Source organism: Melozone crissalis, unplaced genomic scaffold (genome assembly GCF_028551555.1).
Source record: "Melozone crissalis strain CALT ecotype California unplaced genomic scaffold, PUWL_Pcris_2 ptg000032l_1, whole genome shotgun sequence".
Lineage (NCBI taxonomy): Eukaryota > Metazoa > Chordata > Aves > Passeriformes > Passerellidae > Melozone > Melozone crissalis.
The window spans coordinates 4,829,605-4,849,661 of NW_026535810.1; the positions used below are offsets into that span (position 1 = coordinate 4,829,605).

Below are 20,057 nucleotides of genomic sequence, written 5' to 3' on the forward strand. Positions count from 1 at the left end.
ATTAAAAGAGTTAAGTTAAAACTAGCCTAAGTACCAGCTTTAAGCTTAGCCTTGTTTGAAAAATTCTTTATAATTTATAGATAAATACAGAAAATGGAGTAGCTCCTAAAATTTTAATTCAGGAGTGAGGAAGAGTAAAAAAATATCTAGAAGCTTATATATCAAAGATGTCAGACCCAGTAAGCCACAGCTAGCCAGTATGTATGTAAGTTACAACAACTACTGCAATCCTAGTAAAAGAAAGTTGTAAGCTTACTTTTGGAAGTAAATTTGTTAGGTTCACCTCGTACTGTCTGAGGTGTGTTGAATCAAAAAAACCCCAACAAGTAAGAAGAGAAGAAAGAGACATGTTGAAGTAGGGGGGTGGCTAGCAAACTCTGAGATGCTGGAATGTGGAGTGATGACATCTTGGTGCTAGAAGAGAGCAGAAGTGTGAATGCAGGTTTTTTGAATGAAAGGCAGGGAAGTGTCTTAACACATGGTTGTTGGGAGGTTATTCAATGCCGAACTGAGGTCCAGAGAGGGTTTAGCAGAACGGGCCCTCCTTGAAGGGAAAAGAGGATAAGTTGACTAGAGAAAGAAAAAGACTGTCAGGAGCACCTGGGGACGCCAAGTTTGGGGTTGTCAGGGCTGGGGAGTGTCTGACCGCTCCCTACGAGCGGCGGGGTCTAGGGGGCTGCGGCAGGAACCGATCCATGGAGGTGACCCGGGCGGTGCTGGCAGCAGAGGACACAGGTTTGCCGGCCAGGAGCGGGCTGGCTCCGTGGCGGAACTGCCGGGAGGGCTCCCAGACTGTCGGGGTCCCGAGTCCAGGATGGCAGCGTCGGCCCGGGAAGTGGGCCGAGAGAGAGGAGGAAAGAGAAAAGGAGAGAAGAGAGAGAGGGCAAAAGGAACCCAAGGCAGCCCCCAGGGTCCCCATGCCCGTGGCTGCTCTCCCCTGCTCCGGCCCTGCAGCCAAGGGACAGCGCCGGGGAAAGGGCCAAGAACAGCATTGACAGCAGGGCTGTGAAAAGAGGGGCAGGGGGGACTAGCACTAAAAGATAGAATCAAAGCGGAGATTGCTGACTCTCCAAACCTCACAAAGTGGTTTGTTTTTCTAAAGTAAGAAGTTTTTTGGTTTTTTTTTTTCTTTTGTGTGTTTTGTTTGCTGTTAAAAAGAAGTTGTTTGTTTGGGTTTTTTCCTGAAGAATGGGTTTGTAAGGCTAAAACAATAAAATGCTGCCAAAAAGGTAAAAAGCAATAGATGTGATACATCTCGTGTTAAAATTGGTCTAGCTTTTCTTATTTAATTAACTGTAACTCACAGAAAGAAGAATTTGCCTCTGCAGCTATTAGCACAGCTGGATAGAAGAAGAGGCTGCTGTGGAGAAAGCTTTTAGCTAAACCCAGAAAGTTTGGAAGAAAAACAAATGGTAGAAGTAAAAGCAGTATTATCTTTCTTTTAGTACTATGCTATTAAGAAGTCCTTTCCAGGTACTACTGAAGCAACGATCAGAATCGTGGAAAGAGGGTGAATTCATGCCAGCAGAATCAAAGGACTTGTCAAAGAACCTGAGGAATGGACTATCACATTTAAACCGGGTGATACCAAATTGACTTTCCAGTGGGGACTGAGTGGTAATAGTTTGGAAAAAAGACAAATGATCCAAGAAATGTACAAAGAATAACACTGAATTAAGAAGTAAGACAATGCTTATATCACTGGTTTTCGAGCACTGCCTGAATAAAATATCTCCTTGGGGGAGGAATACTTCAGATAGGAGGATCAAGACGGTTTTTGTATTCTGACCTTAGCCTGAGAGTTGTACAGGGGAGAAGGGGAATTACCATTTCCATCAGGAAACTTTATTTGATTCATTCCAATACTGGACATCCTAGCTGGGTTATAAGTAAATGCTTAAATTGTGAGAGTAATTAGTGTTGTGATTTGCAAAATTTATGCTCTTATTGCAAAAAAGTGTTAAAGTAATAACTTGGTTGTGTGGATGGGAATTAATTAGTGCCTGTTGAATGAGAGATACCTTAGGAACAGTAAGAGACCACAGTTAAAGAGTGTCAAAAAGAATTTGCCTAGAAACTAGTTAAGAGAAAGTGACAAGGAAATAGAGGGCAAGACCAGATTGGCCTCTGTATTTCACCACTGAGAAGATCAAATAAACCTGCTGTGGGTTGCAACCTCACAGGCATGGGAGGTGGGAGTATAAGCCATACTGGACCTCTATTATTCCTGTTTCTGGCACTCATTTGTTGTCCTTTCCCTTTCGAGATACCAGCAAGATTGAGTCACGAATGCTACAGAAAGCATCACATGGAAAGAAACCAAAGTTCCTCTTCTATTACACACACACCTATGTCAACAGCCACTGTTATAAGCCATCCAAATTAAGAACTTTTTGGCAAAATAGAGTAAATTATTAGATTACAAGAAACTTAAGAAAAAATGGCAATAGATTTAGAACTGAATGTCCAAAAGGAGAGAGATGGATTTGTTTTAAATTTAACCTTGAAGATACAGTTCAAGATTTGGGGAAAAAAAACCCCCAAATAATAAACGAAAAGGTAAAACCAGCACAGCAATCTAACTCTGTATTGACTCCAAACTATCTGTTGAATTGTATTACAAGACTCCAAGCAGTTATAGAAATGATAGTAAATAAGGCTGCCCAGGCATTAGAGTTAATATTAAGCCAGTGTCATGGTTTAGGCCTGGCACAGAGCCAGTGTCCCCATGAGAATACCCTCTCCCTGGTGTCTGCTGTGAGATGTGACCAGGAATAAGCAAAGCTGGCTCCAGCTTAGAAATAAAGAAAACTTTATTACCTAAACTACAAGAAAAGAAGGAAAAAAACTGTGAGGGAAAAATTGAAAACCTTACAAAAAGCACTTTCCTCCTCCCCACCACCAAAATTTCCTAATCCGATACATTCCCCGAAATCACCAACTGCCCAGTCTGGCACCATGTTGCGGTGTGTCTTAAGCTTCCGGGTCCCTTTCCCAGGTGTGCCTATATGCCTCTCCCTTCCCCCTCGCCCCCTTGCTTAGTGTGTTGTGTCAATCAGGCTTAACATTCCAGCAAGGCATCATGTGATTGGTTAAGTTAAAAAGATGCCCCTATGCCCAGGGGTCATTGGCCTATGTCTAGGTGTCCCTCGTCCCTTGAGACCGCGCCCGTTTCCCCTGGTTGGTGCTCAGCAGTCCCCCCCCCTCCCCCTGCCCCAGGAGCTTAAAAAGGTGATCAGGCCATGTGCTTATTATTCTGCTGGAGCAGCTGCTCCCGTCCAGACCTCTGTAACCATGGAATAAACTTCTGGACATTAAACCCTCCAGCGGAATCCTCTCCTTTTTCTCTTCACCATCGCCAGAAGCTCTCTCTCCTGAGGTGAACGGAGTTCCTGACAAGCCTGGACTTGCTCAGTGCCCAGCTGCAATCTCCAGCAGCCAAGGTATCTCTGGGGTGATTTACACCACAGTCGCTGCCTTTGGCCCAGCAGCGAGGGTCAGACTGGCCCAGGCACCATCTAACTGATAATATTGGGATTCATATTCCAATAACTGGCGTCCCTGGGTGGGCTAGCGACTCTGCAGCCCGAGAACGGACTCCCAACACCTCGGAGAAGCTTCTGGCAGCCGTGCATCCAGCTGGAAGGGCTTTGGTTGCATAGCCCTCAGCTAGAGACTTTGGGAATATTCCCAGAAGAAGTTTCGTGGACTGTTCGGTGCCTCTGGAAAGCCCAGCTCTTTTGTGGTGAGCAGATTTTCCAGAGGGAAGACAGGGGAGCCTCTCTCGTGCCCAGAGAGAAGTCCTGTCCGGTGAGGATACCTTCCTGTACCCAGCCAGCTTCAGCTTCCATTTCAAGTGAGTATTTCTGCTTTCAGTAGAGCAGAAGCTCAAAAACAGACTCTGCCGTGAGTTCTGTTCCTTTTTTTGCCTTTGCATTTTTGGCTGCGCAGCCCCACAGAGGAATTCGTTGCGTTCTAGCTTTTGCTTCCTGCCGTGTGTTTCACTGTCTTTTAGAATTCGCGCCGGAGCGGCGGGAGTGCTCTGCCCTTCCCCCCGGCTCGGCACCGCAGCGTGCTCGGCTCTCCACGTGGCCGGGTGACCTCTCTCTCTTTCTCTCTCTTTCTCGGTGCGGGGGGGGGCGTTCTCGGTACACGCGGCGCGGGGGGGGCCCAGGTTTCGGCTTGCCACGTGGCGTGGGGGAGGCTGCTCTCTCAGCTCCACGGGGGGGCTGCATTCCACGGCGGGGGAGGCTTTGTTTCTGCCTCGGCTCGGCAGGGCGTTCCCTGCTGTTGCTGCCCGGGAATTTTAAAAGCAGTGTACACAGCTGCATTGTGAAGCTTTGTCTGTTCGTTATCGCTTTCTATCTGTGGTTTCTTTTTGAAATCGGTAGCTGATTTTAGCTTTGTTTTTGGTCAGGCAGGATTAAGTACTTTGCTTTTTACATCTAACATGGATTCCAAACTCAGCATTGTACAAAAAGGAGTGTATTATAATATTGTTAGCATTTTAGACAGTGGTAATGTGAAGTTCTCTAAAGGAAAATTAAAACAGTTTATAAGATGGCTTTTCCTGCACTTCCCAAAAATTTCCCCTGAAGAAATCCACAATATTCAATTCTGGGATAAAGTTGGGAATGCATTGATAACCTTAGGACAATCTGGCAATGTACCCTCAGCTAAATTTGTGTTCTGGAGTTTACAAATTCGAACAGCATTGCTCAAACAAAGGGAAATGGAGATAAAGCCAAATGCCAAGCCATGTACCTCTGCTCTCCCTGTTTCTCCCTCTCCTAGCTCTAAAACCCCTAAACCTCTTACCCCAAAACTTGGTATTTTAAAGAGAGCAAACTCATTGGGAAGTCGTCTCCCAGAGTCTGTTGAATTGCCTGAGTTGCCCTGTCCACAAGGCCCTGGCCAGGCTGCGTGGAACCTTTCCCAATCCCCTGTGTCCCCTCCTCTGAAACCCAGAGTCAGCTTTCCGGAGAGCAGTGATGCCCAAAATGGCCCCCAGTCCCTAGGGGGTCCGCAAAATGGTGGATGCCACGTGGCATCTTCACAAACCTGGTCTTCTTCTTCCCAAAATCCTCTTAAATATCCCAAAATTCCAGCCCCGTCCCCCTCTCCTCCTGTTCCTCGTGACCCTTTCCCCCCTTCCCCCCCTTTCCTGCAGTACCCTCAGCTCCGCCTCTTTACTCCTCCCAAGGGGCGTCTGCTGATGTGATGTCACCAGGTGTCCCCGCCCCCTGCTTGCCCCCTGACCCCGCCCCCTGTTCCCACGGTTTCCCCGCCCCCTGCCAAACCCCTGTCCCCGCCCCCTCCTCGGGTTCCCATGGTGGGGACACACCCACTGCCGGTCCCCAAACCTGTAGCTGTGATCCCAATGCTTCTGTTTCAAGGGATACAGAGCAGGGAACAGCAGATTCAATGCATAATCCCATGTTGTCACTGGCTCCTGTTACCTTTCAGCCTGCAGCACAAGGGGGGGCAGCCTCGACTGCTATTTGGAATTCTTTTGAACGACAATTGATTAAAGAGATCTGTAAATCTCATAAAGAATATGGTCCACACAGTCCATATTTCCGTGGCCTTTTAAATTCTGAATTGAGTAGGACTGTAGTGATTCCACATGATTTAAAACAGCTTTTTTCTTGTCTCATGACTTCCACGGAATTCAAATTATGGGAAACTGCATGGAAACAGCTGCTAAAAGATGCTCTCCCAGGCTTGCATGCTGATCCAAACACAGCCAAAGACAACAGTGGTAACCCTATTACCATTGAGCACCTCTGTGGTGAGGGCCAATGGTCTTCACCCTCAGTCCAAGCTACTGCAATTCCTGCAGAAACACTCGAGAAAGTAAAAGAAGCAGCTGAAAAAGCATTCTTTTCCCTCCAACTTGAGGGGCCTTTTGAGCCCTATAGTAAAATTAAACAGCTACCATCAGAGCCTTTTGTGAAATTTGTAGAAAGGTTAACTAGAGCTATTGAAATACAAGTTAAAAAAGAAAATGCTAGAGAAGCAATTTTAGAGGAAATGGCATTTTCAAATGCAAATGCACAGTGTCAAGCGGCAATCCTGAGCCTTCCTACGGAACTTACTCCTACATTAAAAGACATGCTTCTAGTCTGTAACAGGAAAGTGCCTCTGATGAGTGTGGCTGAAGACTCCAGACCAAGGCTGCTGCCAAGACCACATCAGCGTGTCGCCGTTGCCGGCCCTGCGCCTTTCCCCTCAGCACAGCAGTACCCTGGGCAGCAGCGGAGACCAGCAATGGTTGAGCCCACAAAACCATGCCTGCTTTGTAATAACCTAGGGCACTGGAGTAACCAGTGCCCCCTGAAAAGGGAATTTGATGAATTTAGAAATGGCAGGGGAGGAGAACTACAAGCCCCCGCTGCGGGTCAACAACAAAAAAACTGAAAAGGAAGCGCCCGCCTGCCAGGCATGCAGACATAAAAAGAGCAGGCCAAGGGAATATGGGTAGCAAATCAAATCAAGCGCGCGATAATATTAATGTTTGTGTAAGTGAAGCAGGTGCTTCAAAGACCAAGTCTGCTAGTACGCTGTTGAAAGTGAAACGAAATAACCTTTGTTATGATTTAGGTAATCCTGTGTTAACCACATCTTCTGCCAATGAGCCTTACAGGTTGCAGCTGACAGAGTCACTTCTCCTGAAGGACAGCAACTGGCATTTTGTCTCTGTAAATCCTGAACAGAAGGGTACTTGGAACCGAATTCGTTGTAAGTACATCGTCATTGGGGACACCAAACACACACCACAAGAGATCAGAATTGCTCCAGGAATGACAACATCAGATCCTGAGCAATTTGTTCTCGGCCTGCACTGTTTCCACCCACCCCTGTTTCTTCCCAAGGGACAAATTGTTGCACAAGCTGTCCCTGTGCCATCTTTACCTGAAAATATCGAAAAACAAGGGCCCACAGTTGCCCGGGTCCAAGTTATTGGGAAAGATAAACCCAAATTATGGTGCAATGTCAGTGGGGGTGGGGAGTCTAAACGCATTGAGATGCTTGTAGACACAGGTGCAGACTGCGCAGTGATTCCAGTACAATACTGGCCAGCACATTGGCCTTTGCAAAATGTTGCCGGTCACCTTCAAGGTGTGGGAGGTCTGCAATTAGCAAGACAATCCAAAAGTATTATTCAATTTGAGGGACCAAACGGGCAATTGGCAAATATCCGTCCATTTGTGTTAGATTATTCGGAACCTTTGTTAGGGAGAGATTTAATGGCCCAGTGGGGTGTCACAATTGATATTCTAGACTCTCCACAGCATTTTTGTGCAGCAGTCATTGAACAACAGCGCCCCACCCAAAAACTGAAGTGGAAAACAGACGAACCGGTTCAGGTGAAACAGTGGCCACTCAGTAAACAAAAAATAAAGGCGCTTGAGGAACTAGTGCAAGAGCAACTAAAAAAGGGCCACATTGTGGAGACCATGTCCCCATGGAACTCTCCAGTGTTTGTCATCCAAAAAGTTGACAAAAAGAGATGGCGACTCCTCTGCGACCTCCGACAAATTAATAATGTAATTGAAGATATGGGTTCTCCCCAACCTGGTATGCCATCCCCAACAATGCTTCCCCAAGATTGGAAATTAGCTGTTATTGATAATAAAGATTGTTTTTTCCAAATCCCCTTGCACCCTGACGATGCACCGCGTTTTGCATTCTCGGTCCCTTCCATCAACATGGAAGCCCCTATGAAAAGGTACCATTGGACCGTTCTTCCTCAGGGATTAAAGGTATCTCCAGCTATCTGCCAGTGGTATGTCTCTTCCCTGCTTTCCCCAGTACGTGCAGCCGCAGAGAAGGCCATTATTTATCATTACATGGATGATATCCTTGTGTGTGCCCCCAATGATGATTTACTCACACATGCGCTTGACCTAACGATCGATGCATTGATTGTTGCAGGGTTCGAGCTCCAGGAAAAGAAAATTCAAAAGATGCCACCTTGGAAGTATTTGGGCTTAGAAATTGGAAATAGGACCATTGTTCCTCAAAAACTAGAAATCAATCCAAGGATCAAGACCCTTGCGGATGTCCACAAGTTGTGTGGGTCTTTGAATTGGGTAAGACCATGGCTCAGTCTGACTAATGAAGACCTTGCCCCTCTTTTCAATTTACTGAAAGGGGGAGAGGACCCAGGTGCTCCTAGGTCTGTTACCCCAGAGGCACGGAAAGCTCTAGAAAAGGTGCAGATTGCAATGTCCACAAGACAGGCCAACCGATGCCGGCCTGACCTGCCATTCAAATTTATCATTCTAGGTAAGTTGCCACACCTCCATGGAATTATTTTCCAGTGGGAGGAAAAACAAACACCTAAGGCAAAGAACACACAAAAAAAGGACCGGGACCAGAGGGACCCTCTCTTGATCATAGAGTGGGTTTTCCTCAGTCACAAAAGGTCCAAGAGACTGACAAAGCCTCAGGAGCTGGTAGCAGAACTGATCCGGAAAGCAAGGACCCGGATCATGGAGTTAGCAGGATGTGATTTTAAGTGCATTCACATTCCAGTTGAGTTAAAATCAGGTCAAAATACTATGAAAATACTAGAACAATTGTTTCAAGAAAATGAAGTGTTTCAGTTTGCTCTGGATTCCTACTCAGGACAAATTTCGGTAGCGCGGCCCGCTCACAAATTGTTTGAACAAGACGTTCAATTTACTCTAAAATTGAGAAGTGCTCTAAGTAGGAGACCTTTAAAAAGGGCTCTGACTGTCTTTACAGATGCGTCTGGGAGGTCCCACAAGTCTGTTGTGACTTGGAAGGATCCTCAAACCCAGCAGTGGGACACAGACATTGCTGAGGTGGAAGGTTCACCTCAGGTTGCTGAATTGGCTGCGGTTGTTAGGGCTTTTGAAAGGTTCTCAGAACCATTTAATCTGATTACAGACTCTGCATATGTGGCAGGAGTAGTATCCAGAGCAGATCAAGCAATACTGCAAGATGTATCTAACATCGCACTTTTCGAATTGCTCTCAAAACTGGTAAAGTTAGTCACTCACCGAGAGCAACCATTTTATGTGATGCATGTCAGGTCACACACTGACTTGCCAGGGTTTATCGCTGAAGGCAACAGAAGGGCAGATGCTCTTGCTGCACCTGCAGTGATGGCCACTCTCCCAAATGTTTTTGAACAGGCAAAAATCAGCCACCAGCTTTTCCACCAAAATGCACCTGGCCTGGTTCGTCAGTTTAAAATCACTCGAGAACAGGCCAAAGCGATTGTGGCCACGTGCCCAAATTGCCAACAACATGCACTCCCTGCAGTGAGTACGGGAGCAAACCCAAGGGGACTGAACAGTTGTGAACTGTGGCAAACAGATGTAACACACATACAGTCTTTTAGACGGCAAAAATATGTTCATGTTAGTGTAGATACCTTTTCTGGAGCGGTCTATGCTTCTGCCCACACAGGAGAATCATCTATTGATGCTATTAAGCACCTCTTACAGGCTTTTTCTTTCATGGGCACCCCCAAGGAGCTGAAAACTGATAATGGGCCTGCTTATAAATCCAAGGAATTTGGGAGCTTCCTGCAGCAATGGGGAGTAGAGCACAAAACTGGCATCCCCTACTCCCCTACAGGTCAAGCCATTGTAGAAAGAACTCACTGTGATATTAAAAGGGTCCTGGACCAGCAGCAACAGGTTCTGAAGGTGGAACCTCCCCATATCCGGTTATCCAGGGCGCTATTCACAATCAATTTTCTGAATTGTTCTTTTGACAGCCTGAACCCACCCATCCTACGCCACTTTGGGGGGAGCAGTCACAGGTTGATGAAAGAAAAGCCTCCGGTTTTAGTAAATGACCCTGAGACTTGGAAAATGGTGGGACCTTTCAAATTGGTTACTTGGGGACATGGATACGCCTGTGTGTCCACCCCCTCTGGTTTAAGGTGAGTTCCTTCCAAATGGGTAAAGCCCTATGTTCCCAAGGTCTCAGAGAAATCTGCAGAAGCACCCCACGTTGCTCATGCTGCCTGGAGAAGAAAACACCGCACGCGTTCTCTGGAGGAAATTCCATTTAAGCCTCCTATCTGGAATAGTTTGTAATATATGTTTGTTTCAAGTTTTTGTACCAGTTTAGATCCCACTGTTCGTGTGTAGCCTCGAGATGCCATGAGACCGAGCCTGCTTCTCGTTCTGCTCGTGATTATCCCACCTGCGATCTCCTGCATAGTGCCGCAGCCCAAACCACATATGGACTACCTTGACAAAGGCTCTCGGACATCAAGAGAGAAACTGACAACGGACTGAATGGACTGTTCAAAGGCTGGGGACTCTCGGGCTGGTTGGGATCTATTCTGAAAACTGTGTTTTTAGTGCTGTTTATTTTAGTTATAGTTATTGTAGTTTTTAGCATTGTTTTTAGACTAATCAAACGCATGGTCTTCAAGTTAATTTCAAGCTCATCTCCCCCTCCTGAGGTCTACCATTTGGAAGCCCTCAGTGCTCCCATGGATGACCTGGAGGCCTCAGTGGAAAACACTGACCCTCCTGTAGAGGAAGAACTGATTTACCAACCATAGTTTGGCAATCACTCTGCACCACAAACACAGCCCTCTTCTTTTTAAACAAAACTAGGGGGAGATGTTGCGGTGTGTCTTAAGCTTCTGGGTCCCTTTCCCAGGTGTGCCTATATGCCTCTCCCTTCCCCCTCGCCCCCTTGCTTAGTGTGTTGTGTCAATCAGGCTTAACATTCCAGCAAGGCATCGTGTGATTGGTCAAGTTCAAAAGATGCCCCTATGCCCAGGGGTCATTGGCCTATGTCTAGGTGTCCCTCGTCCCTTGAGACCGCGCCCCTTTCACCTGGTTGGTGCTCAGCTGTCCCCCCCCCTCCCCCTGCCCCGGGAGCTTAAAAGGTGATCAGACCATGTGCTCGTCATTCTGCTGGAGCAGCTGCTCCCGTCCAGACCTCTGTAACCATGGAATAAACTTCTGGACATTAAACCCTCCAGCGGAATCCTCTCCTTTTTCTCTTCACCATCGCCAGAAGCTCTCTCTCCTGAGGTGAACGGAGTTCCTGACAAGCCTGGACTTGCTCAGTGCCCAGCTGCAATCTCCAGCAGCCAAGGTATCTCTGGGGTGATTTACACCACAGTCGCTGCCTTTGGCCCAGCAGCGAGGGTCAGACTGGCCCAGGCACCATCTGACTGATAATATTGGGATTCATATTCCAATACTCCACCTTATCCCAAGAGCACTATGGAACATCAAGTTACCTGCGGAAAGGGTTGAGGACATTTTCACCAGCCAAGTTGACCACAGCTTTGCACAGGGGCAGCCCGGAGTGGGACAGCTCCTCCTGGGCAGGAGTGACAGACATGACAAATCAGGCCACCCCTCTGATCAAGCCTTCCCTGCAAATAAGCAGAGCAGGCTCCCAAGAACTTCACCCAGTTTCTTCCTGGCATTTGCAGAGACAGCACGAATGGAGAAGATTTTGTTTCTTGGAGCTACAGCAGTACCCATTCTAATGACTGTGACCCACGGAACACCAGCAAAAGGACATCCAGAGGAGCCAGACCTCCCCTCCATGCCATGGAAAGCCACGGCACGCAGCCTGGTTTCTCAGCCCTGTCACACTCGCCCTGCTGTGACAGCTCTCATTTCATACCCAGCTGATCCGATCCGTGCCCCCTCTTCGTGACACATGGGTCACTTGGTGCCCTGGGCTCCGCAGCAGCTGGGTCAGGGCTCTGCCCACGAAGCCCATCCCACCACCTGGTTAGAGAGACAACATCAGGGCTGTGTTGCTGTGCCATCACCCCTCTGCAGCAGAGGCGGCCCATGCCTGGGGCTGCATCACCGCAGCACCGCCCGCGCTCATGGCCAGCTCCCATAGCCGGGGAGGAAGCGGCGGCTTGGCTCCAACCCAGCGGGCAGCACCCACAACCCAGGCCCGCCTGGCCCTTCTCCAAAACTCCGTTCCGCTCAACACTCCCGCTCCCTCACGGGACCCGCTCCCTTACGGACCTGCTCCCACAGGCACCCGCACCTCCACGGGCCTCACTCTCTCTGTCCGCCGCTCCCTCACGGCTCCGCACCCTCAGGCCCCCGTTCCCTGAGGCCGCGGCTCCCTCACGGCCCCGCTTCCTCAGGGCCTCCGCTCCATCAGGGCCCCCGCTCCCTCACGGACTCGCTCCTTCACGGCCCCCGCTTCAGACCTTCAGACCGCCGCTCTCTCAGGCCACCCCTCCCTCACGGGCCCCGTTCCCTCAGACCTCCGCTCCCTCACGGACTCCGCACCCTCACGGTTCCCGCTCGCTCACGGCCCCGCTCTCTCTCTGTCAGTCGCTCTCTCTCGGGCTCCCGCTCTCTCTGTCCGCCGCTCCCTCACGGGCCCCGTTCTCTCTTGCCCCTGCACCCTCACGCCCCGTTCTCTCTGGCCCCTGCACCCTCATGCCCGGTTCTCTCTCTACTTTTGTTCACAAGAATGTAAAAGAAAATGTCAAAATTGTGTGTCACTGTGATCAGCCATTTAACAGATGTGTGGTCTTGGCTTACTTAATTGACCTTACTTTTAAATTCTTATTTTTATTCTGGTTTTATGGGTAAGCATCAATGATTTAAGTGTAATTGATGTAAACTTATGAAATAATTTCATAGAAATCAAACATATTGCCCATTGAAGGATATCCTACATCCTATGAAAAATTGTTTAGTTGAAATAACAATTACTAGATTGTCATAGATTTGTTTATATATCCTGCTTTTACTGACCATCTAGGAACACAAAAGACTCTTGAAAGCAGGTCCTGATGTCCTTAATTTTACATCCTGTCCTTTATTTCACATTCAGGTCCTGATGTCCTTTATTTTACAAATTGGACCCCGTGCTCATTCTCAGCTTCAGGAATGGTGCTTAAAAAACCCTTTCCTTTTTAACTGTTTTTTCAGAGCCCCTTTTACCTCCCTGTTTCTGAGGGTGTAAATGAAAGGGTTCAGCATGGGAATAACAACAGTGTAGAGGATGGAGATGATGTTGCTCTTGCTGGGTGAGGATGCAGCTCCAGGCTGAGCATACATGAAGAACACTGTCCCAAAGAACAAGCAGATTGTCACCATGTGAGACGAGCAGGTGGAGAAGGCCTTGTGCCTGCTTTCTGCTGAAGGCATTTGGATGATTGTGACGATGATATAAGCATAGGAGACAAAAACCACCAGGGCAGTGCCCACAATTATTGGTCCACACACAGCCAGCATTACGAGCTGGTTGACAAGGGTGTTGGAGCAGGAGGCGTGGATCACTGCAGCAACTTCACAGAAGAAGTGCTTGATTTCTCTGTGCCCACAGAAGGACAGGCTGAAGGTGAAGCCTGTCTGGATGGTGCAGTTGATGCAGCGTGACAGATAGGAGCCCACCACCATGAGCACACAAAGCCTTCTGCTCATAACCACCTGGTAGAGCAGCGGGTTGCAGATGGCAGTGAAGCGATCATAAGCCATCACAGCCAGGAAAAAAGCTTCTGTTGTGCCAAAGAGAGAGAAGAAGAACATTTGGGAAGCACAGCCAGCATAGGAAATGCTCCTTCTGCCCAGCAAGAATGCCAGGGCTGCCCTGGGAGTGATGGCAGAGGAATAGCAGATGTCCAAGGTGGACAGGTTCCCCAGGAAGAAGTACATTGGGGTGTGCAGCTTGGGCTCCATCCTGATGATGAGGATCATGCAGATGTTTCCCACCACAGTGACAAAGTACATTGTGGAGAAGAGAACTGAGAGAAGGACTTGGGATCCTGGGTGGGATTTGAACCCCACCAAAATGAACTCACTTATCCTGGTGTGGTTTTCCATCTTGGCTTTCCAAAAGGAAATTAGGATGGAGTGGATTGAAGATACTTTGCCTGGAGAAGCAATTGTAGAAGAAGAAGACAAACAATGAAATACATGAAACATAAGAAATATAAATTAATAAAATTAATTGTAAATTATATACATTAATTATGTAAAATAATATAAACAATACAAAATATTTTAAAAAATTAATATAATGTAAATAATATATAACTAAGAATAAAATAAATTATAATATTATATATAATTAATTAAATATATAAATATATTAAAATAAGTATTAATATGACTAATAAATATTGATAATAAATCAATAAATATAAATATTATTATGACTATAATACTATATATATAGTATATATTATGTAATATATACTGTATATGACATATAATCAATAATATATTGATTGTATTTATATTATTATAAAATAATTATTAATTAATAAAATTAAATAGATATTTGGGAAAATTATAAAATTAATTATATATCATATCTGCCAGTTTTTGTCAACTACTACAGGGTAATTTGTAAGCTAATAATCCTGTAATATTATCTTCAGTATAAAGAAACATTCTGCATGCAGCTTATCCAACCTATTTTAATTTAATAAACTTTACGACCAACTAGAAACAGACATTCCATTCTACAGTTGAAGACCTATTTCAGATTTAACTGGCAGAAAATAATCTCACCCTAAGACTGCAACTAACGCACAAGATTGCTCTCCCCTAAACAAAAGAACAGGAAAAATGCTGCTTCAGGTGATGCAAAACAATTGTAAATATATGAGCCAAGAAATGTATTCATTTAGATAATAGTTTAAAAAAATTTCAAGTCTATTATTTTTAAAAAAGCTGAGTGACAGAAATGGTATTTTATTTGCTTTGCTGTCATTTCCATTAGATAATTTTTCTTAACCAGCATATACTTAATATTTTAAAAGCATTGAATTAATTTTTAACAATTTCTCCAGCTATCCCTCCGGGGTCCTTGAAATGTGGCCTCACCTCTAGGTACCCTCAGAAGGTATTAAATATATTTAATCCTTTGTTCTATTTAATCCTTTTTTCTTATTTACCCACGAGTCTTAGGAAAGGGAAATAAATTTGGAGAAAGAATTTCTCTTTGCATAACCTTGCTCATTAAATATTTAGTGAGTTTTCCTGGGGATTTTTGTGTGCAGAGAGCTCAGGTTTAGGCAGTCAGGTCAAGTATCACTCAAAGCCTTTCCAAGGTTGTTGTCTACAACTTTCACAATTCCTAAGCCTTCCCTTACTGTCAAAAGAGAGAAATAGACGCATCCACAGTGCGATCCTTCTAGTCTCACCATACCTGTTCAAAACAGGGGAAAAACTGTCCCTTAGAAGTAGCTGGTTTTGATAAAAAAATAATAAAGCAAGCCAGAAGAGAATAAGAAAAAAAGAGATACTTTTGTCCACAATAATGTAAAAGAAAACATCAAAATCTTGTGTCATTGTGGTCAGGCATTCAACAGCTGTGTGCTCCTGGCATATGTAATTGACCTTATTTTTAAATTCTTATTTTTGTTCTGGTTTTATGTGTAAGCATCAAAGATTTTAGTGTAATACATGTAAACTTATGAAATAATTTAATGATAATCAAACATATTGTCCATTGAAGGATATCCTACATCCTATCCGAAATTGTTTTGTTGAAATAACAATTACTACTGCTTAATTTAATGGCTTTTTAAAGAAGGTAAACACCTCAGCTAAGAATGAAGATGCTGCAGATACTTTTTTAGCCAGTGAGAAAGGAAGATTTTTGATTCACCTGAGAAGTCTCTGGATCTATCTGTCCCTTGATTGATCAAACAAAAAGTCTAAATGCAGACACATTAAAAACTGTCTTCCTGATAATGTATTTAATTTCCAGAAGAACTAACTGTATACATAATTACTACATTCTATATAATGAGAAAAAAGAGAAAACAGAAACTTTTAATCCAATTCTGTCATCCCATTTAACAAAGCAAAACTCAGATTTCACACACCACAATACACATACCTTGTGACACAGTTATTGAAGCCAGGTTTGGTTTTTTGGAATTCAGGTTTCTTGAACACATTGCCAAAAATACTGAACATTTTTTCTACTCAGCTGACTTTTCTCTTGTAATCAATACATCACTGGTTTTTCCTCTGACTGCTTCTAAGAGCATTCTCCTTAGCATGTTGCTTATGTATACTTTAATAAGTGTACATAAAAAAACCCAGGGATTCAGTTTCCACAGTCCTGGACCTTCACAGCAAACATCTGAAATCTCAAATGAGATATTTTTCCCTTGTGCCATTTTTATTTGCCTGCAAAAGTAGAAAACTATAAGGAATAGAAGAGATAAAATAACAAACACAAGCAATAAAGTGTAAAGCTGTTTCTGTGCGTCTTCTACCCCTACTTTTTTCACTGCTTCTTATGCAGAACCCTTCCTGCCTCTTGTAGATTTTTTTTCTGCTCAGCAAAACACTGTGGACCTAATCAAGATTCTCATTAACCATTAGAATGTGCTTCCTTCTGTTGTAGTTGAGACAGAGACAACACAAAGCCACATTCCATTTTTAGAAGGCTTCAAACTGTTTTTATTATGGCATGCATGCTTTTTATGCATTCTCATAAAACTCATAAGTTTACACTTTACTCATTGGTCACAAAAGACAAATGAAGTGTTCATTGGAAGAGGCAGCTGCAGGTTTGTCTTATTTATCCTGCTTTCTTTCTTGATTTCTATGTCAAGGACTTTGGTAGGAAATTCTTTCAGGGGTAAACATGGATCCCCTTCTCAACCTTCTCTCTGGCTCACAGAAGTCACTGTAAAACCTCTTCCAGATTATCAAAATAGAACAGACACCCTTGCCTTCTCCCCAAGCAATAATGGTTCTCCTCTCTAAACAAAAGCAAGTTTTCACTAAATGTGTTTTCTTCTCTGACTCCAGGAGTGTGCTCACCTCTAAAACTGAGAAATCTGGTTCAGGTGAGGGCCCAGCCTCTAAGGGAACACTGCTGTGGGGTGCAGCAATCACCCCAGGAAGGGAAAAACATCTCACAACCCCTGTTTGGGTATCTCACACACCCTAGGACATGGCTGTCTTTCAAAAAGCAAATTTGCATTCTTCTCAGCACAGGAGTGTCCCATTTAATTACAGCAAATGATATTAAATTTTCTTTGTTTTGGCACGTGGTTTTAAATAAATCTGCATGAAATAGATGTTTCTGTTCTTGATATAATGGCTTCCCATATTTTGTGACTGACAATTGATCAGTGCCTTCTAAACCCAGACTATCTTACATTTGCATACGTTCCTATCAGTTTCTCTCATCTGCACGCAGAGAGTGAGATTAAGAGAAAGTTTCCCAAAAGCTGAGATTGGACTTTGTTTTTACCTTCTTAACTTGTGGGTAGTGACTTATTTACAGTACTTTAAAAGTACTTGAATTTGTGAAAGTGTTTATTAGGAAAATTTCCAGAAATAAGCTTAGATGCAAGAGGGAACTTGCATTCTCAAAAGGTTTGTGTTTGTGTAAGACTTTTCTGTGTTCTCTCCTTCCCTAAGGTACCTCCTCTGTTGAATAAATTATGAATTATTTTTTCAGGTTATCTAACAATATTATTATTAGTGTACATAAACCCCATAATAATTGGATGATAATCCTCTTCCCAGTGTATTTGAAGGATTTTCCTAAAATTATTTCAAAACAATCACTTCAGATCAGGGCTTTAAAACCAGTCAATGTGTATAGCCAAATCACTGCATTAAAGGAACTTCAAACCTTGCAAAATTTAAATTAAAATCTCAGGAAGGAGTTGTGGAGCTGAGACAGAGGCCAAGTCACAATGCAGCTGTACCATGTGAATATTCACATTATACCTTCTCTAATGCCATATTAGAAACATTTTCTTCATCAGAGGATGGTTCTTTTTATCCTACACCAGGAATCTAAGAATGTTACAATTACCCATCCTTTGCTGCTGCCTATTTCTCTCAAGGGATAATCACAAAATCTTGAACCAAATAAATCACACATAACTGATTTTCACATGCATTTACAGTGTTTTCTGGACTCTGTTCCATTTAGAGCAAACAAATCTGGGCTTTATTTTCCAGCATTTCCAAACACCTTTAAAAACAGCAGTCATTCAGTTGGAGACTTTTAAGAAAACGTGACAGCATTGATTCTTAGGAGGAAAACAAGCAAAAAAACCCCAAACCCACACATCTCGAGTCAAAACCATAGTATATACATAAATATATCAAGGTTTAGTTCAATAAATATGAGTGGTGGTTGCACGGATTAAGGTTTGGACCTCCTGACTTCATCTCCTCAGCGCTGCCGTTGATCTTCATGAGCAAAGCCCCTTCAGTTGATTTCTTTGGTGTCTCTTCTGCAAGTAAAAGTCCTCCTCATGGCAACCCTGACCTCTTTGTTTCTAAGGCAGTAGATGAGAGGATTCAGAAGTGGCACAACCGCCGTGTACAGGAGTGACACCAGCTTGTTGGCACGATAGGTGTACATGAGCTTGGGGTGGGCGCAGGTGAAAAGAGTGGTGGAGTAGAACAAAACCACCACGGTCAGGTGGGAGCTGCAGGTGGAAAAAGCCTTCTGCCTCCCCTGGGAAGAAGGAATCTTCAGCACAGTGAAGAGGATGCAGATGTAGGAGGCCACCACAGCGCACAGAGGCAGCATGATGACCAGCAGGGCCAAGGTGAAGTCCACGAGCTCGGCCAAAGAGGAATCGCTGCAGGAGATGTTCAGGAGGGGGGAAATGTCACAGAAATAATGATTGATTTTGTCCACGTCACAGAAGGAGAGGCTGGCTATGAAGCCCAGCTTGATGGAAGAGGTGGCCAAGCCACACATCCAGCAGGCAGCCACCAGCTGAGCACAGAGCTTGGGGCTCATGATCAGGGCGTGCCTGAGGGGTTTGCAGATGGCCACGAAGCGGTCGAAGGCCATCACGGCCAGCAGGACGTACTCAGTGCAAACAAAAGTCACAAAGAAATGCAGCTGTGCCATGCAGCCCTGGAATGAAATCCTTTTGTCATGGGACAGGACATCTCTGATCATCTTTGGCTCAATGGCAGAGACATACCAGATCTCTAAAAAAGACAGATTCCCTAGGAAAAAATACATGGGTTTTTGCAGGCTGTGGTTATTTTGGATGATGAGAATGATGAGGAAGTTTTCCAACACAGTTAATAAATAAGCCAGAAGTAAAGCAGAGAAGAGAAGCAGCTGCTGTTCACCAGTGGTGGGAAAACCCAGGAGAAAGAAATACATGACTTTGGTTTCATTCCTCCCACCCATTCTGTAGAAGAAAGATGAACCTTATCCACCTGCAATAAATTAATGCAATCACACCTAACTACCAGGCTTAAATTCATAGCCATAAGTTACACCACCACTTAAAGACTCTGTAAAAGTTCAGACATTTTTTGCTGGGTTTTTAGAAATGAACTTTGTGAAATTTATCTGCTCATTTCAGAATTTTTTTCATTTTAGAAATTAAAACATGCTTTTAAATTTACATTTCATGGAGATAAACACACATTACAAATTGACATTTCATGGAGATAAATATACATTACAAAACTTTGTGGAGTTTATCTGCTCAATTCAGATTTTTTTCACTTTAAAAATTAATACATGCTTTTAAGTTTACATTTCATGGAGATAAATATACATTACAAATTGACATTTCATGGAGATAAATACACATTACAAATCTCACCTTAGACAAATGATGACTGATGCTAATATATTTTCCATCCAGTATAAAGAAGTGACAGGTTATGAGCTTATAGACAGACATTCACATTTCCAATGCTTTAGTTTCTACATCTAAACATTTCTAAAGTTCTATCATATATATCCCAGGAACTGTAAGAGAAATGTGAAGCAGCATAAGGATATATTCATTTTTAAAATAAAAAACCTCTCCAAATACATCTGAAAGAGCCCACTAAAGGTTTCTGTATCTGGCTCTGAGCACACTTGCATCTACACAAATCTATGGAGATGGTACACAGAGATCTCAGATACAGCATAAGTACAAGCAAATTCCAATTTTAGGTCTGGTTTGTTTGCAGCTACCTCAGATTAATCCTTCAAAAATAAGAGTGGCTCAGCCTGTGCTGTTAAAAACAAAACTGTTCTCAACCTCCTGTAGTGTGAATCCACTGGTGCTGCAGAATGTGATCAGTAGGGAACAGCTG

The 20,057-nt window shown here is 44.3% G+C and overlaps 2 protein-coding genes across 2 annotated transcripts; both read right to left on the reverse strand.

Moving 5' to 3' along the window:
* Window positions 1-8,395: 8,395 nt before the first annotated feature.
* LOC128940144 (olfactory receptor 12-like) lies at window positions 8,396-13,823 on the reverse strand (the record flags this gene model as incomplete). The annotated part of the gene is made up of 2 exons (XM_054281453.1): window positions 12,923-13,823; window positions 8,396-8,424 (listed from the first exon to the last, which is right to left on the reverse strand). Coding segments are annotated over exons 1-2 (930 nt in total), but the record flags the coding sequence as incomplete, so codon positions are not given.
* Window positions 13,824-17,318: 3,495 nt separating this feature from the next.
* Window positions 17,319-19,149, reverse strand: LOC128940097 (olfactory receptor 6Y1-like). Its single transcript, XM_054281399.1, has 2 exons — window positions 18,236-19,149; window positions 17,319-17,400 (listed from the first exon to the last, which is right to left on the reverse strand). Exons 1-2 carry the CDS (start codon window positions 19,147-19,149, stop codon window positions 17,319-17,321), a joined length of 996 nt encoding a protein of 331 aa, XP_054137374.1.
* Window positions 19,150-20,057: the final 908 nt, after the last annotated feature.

Coding starts and splice junctions, on each gene's coding strand:
- LOC128940097 (XM_054281399.1), bottom strand. CDS start 19,149: ATGGGTGGGAGGAATGAAACCAAAGTCATGTATTTCTTTCTCCTGGGT. Junction 17,401..18,235: donor GTTGCCATGAGGAGGACTTT/TACTTGCAGAAG, acceptor TCAACAGAGGAG/GTACCTTAGGGAAGGAGAGA.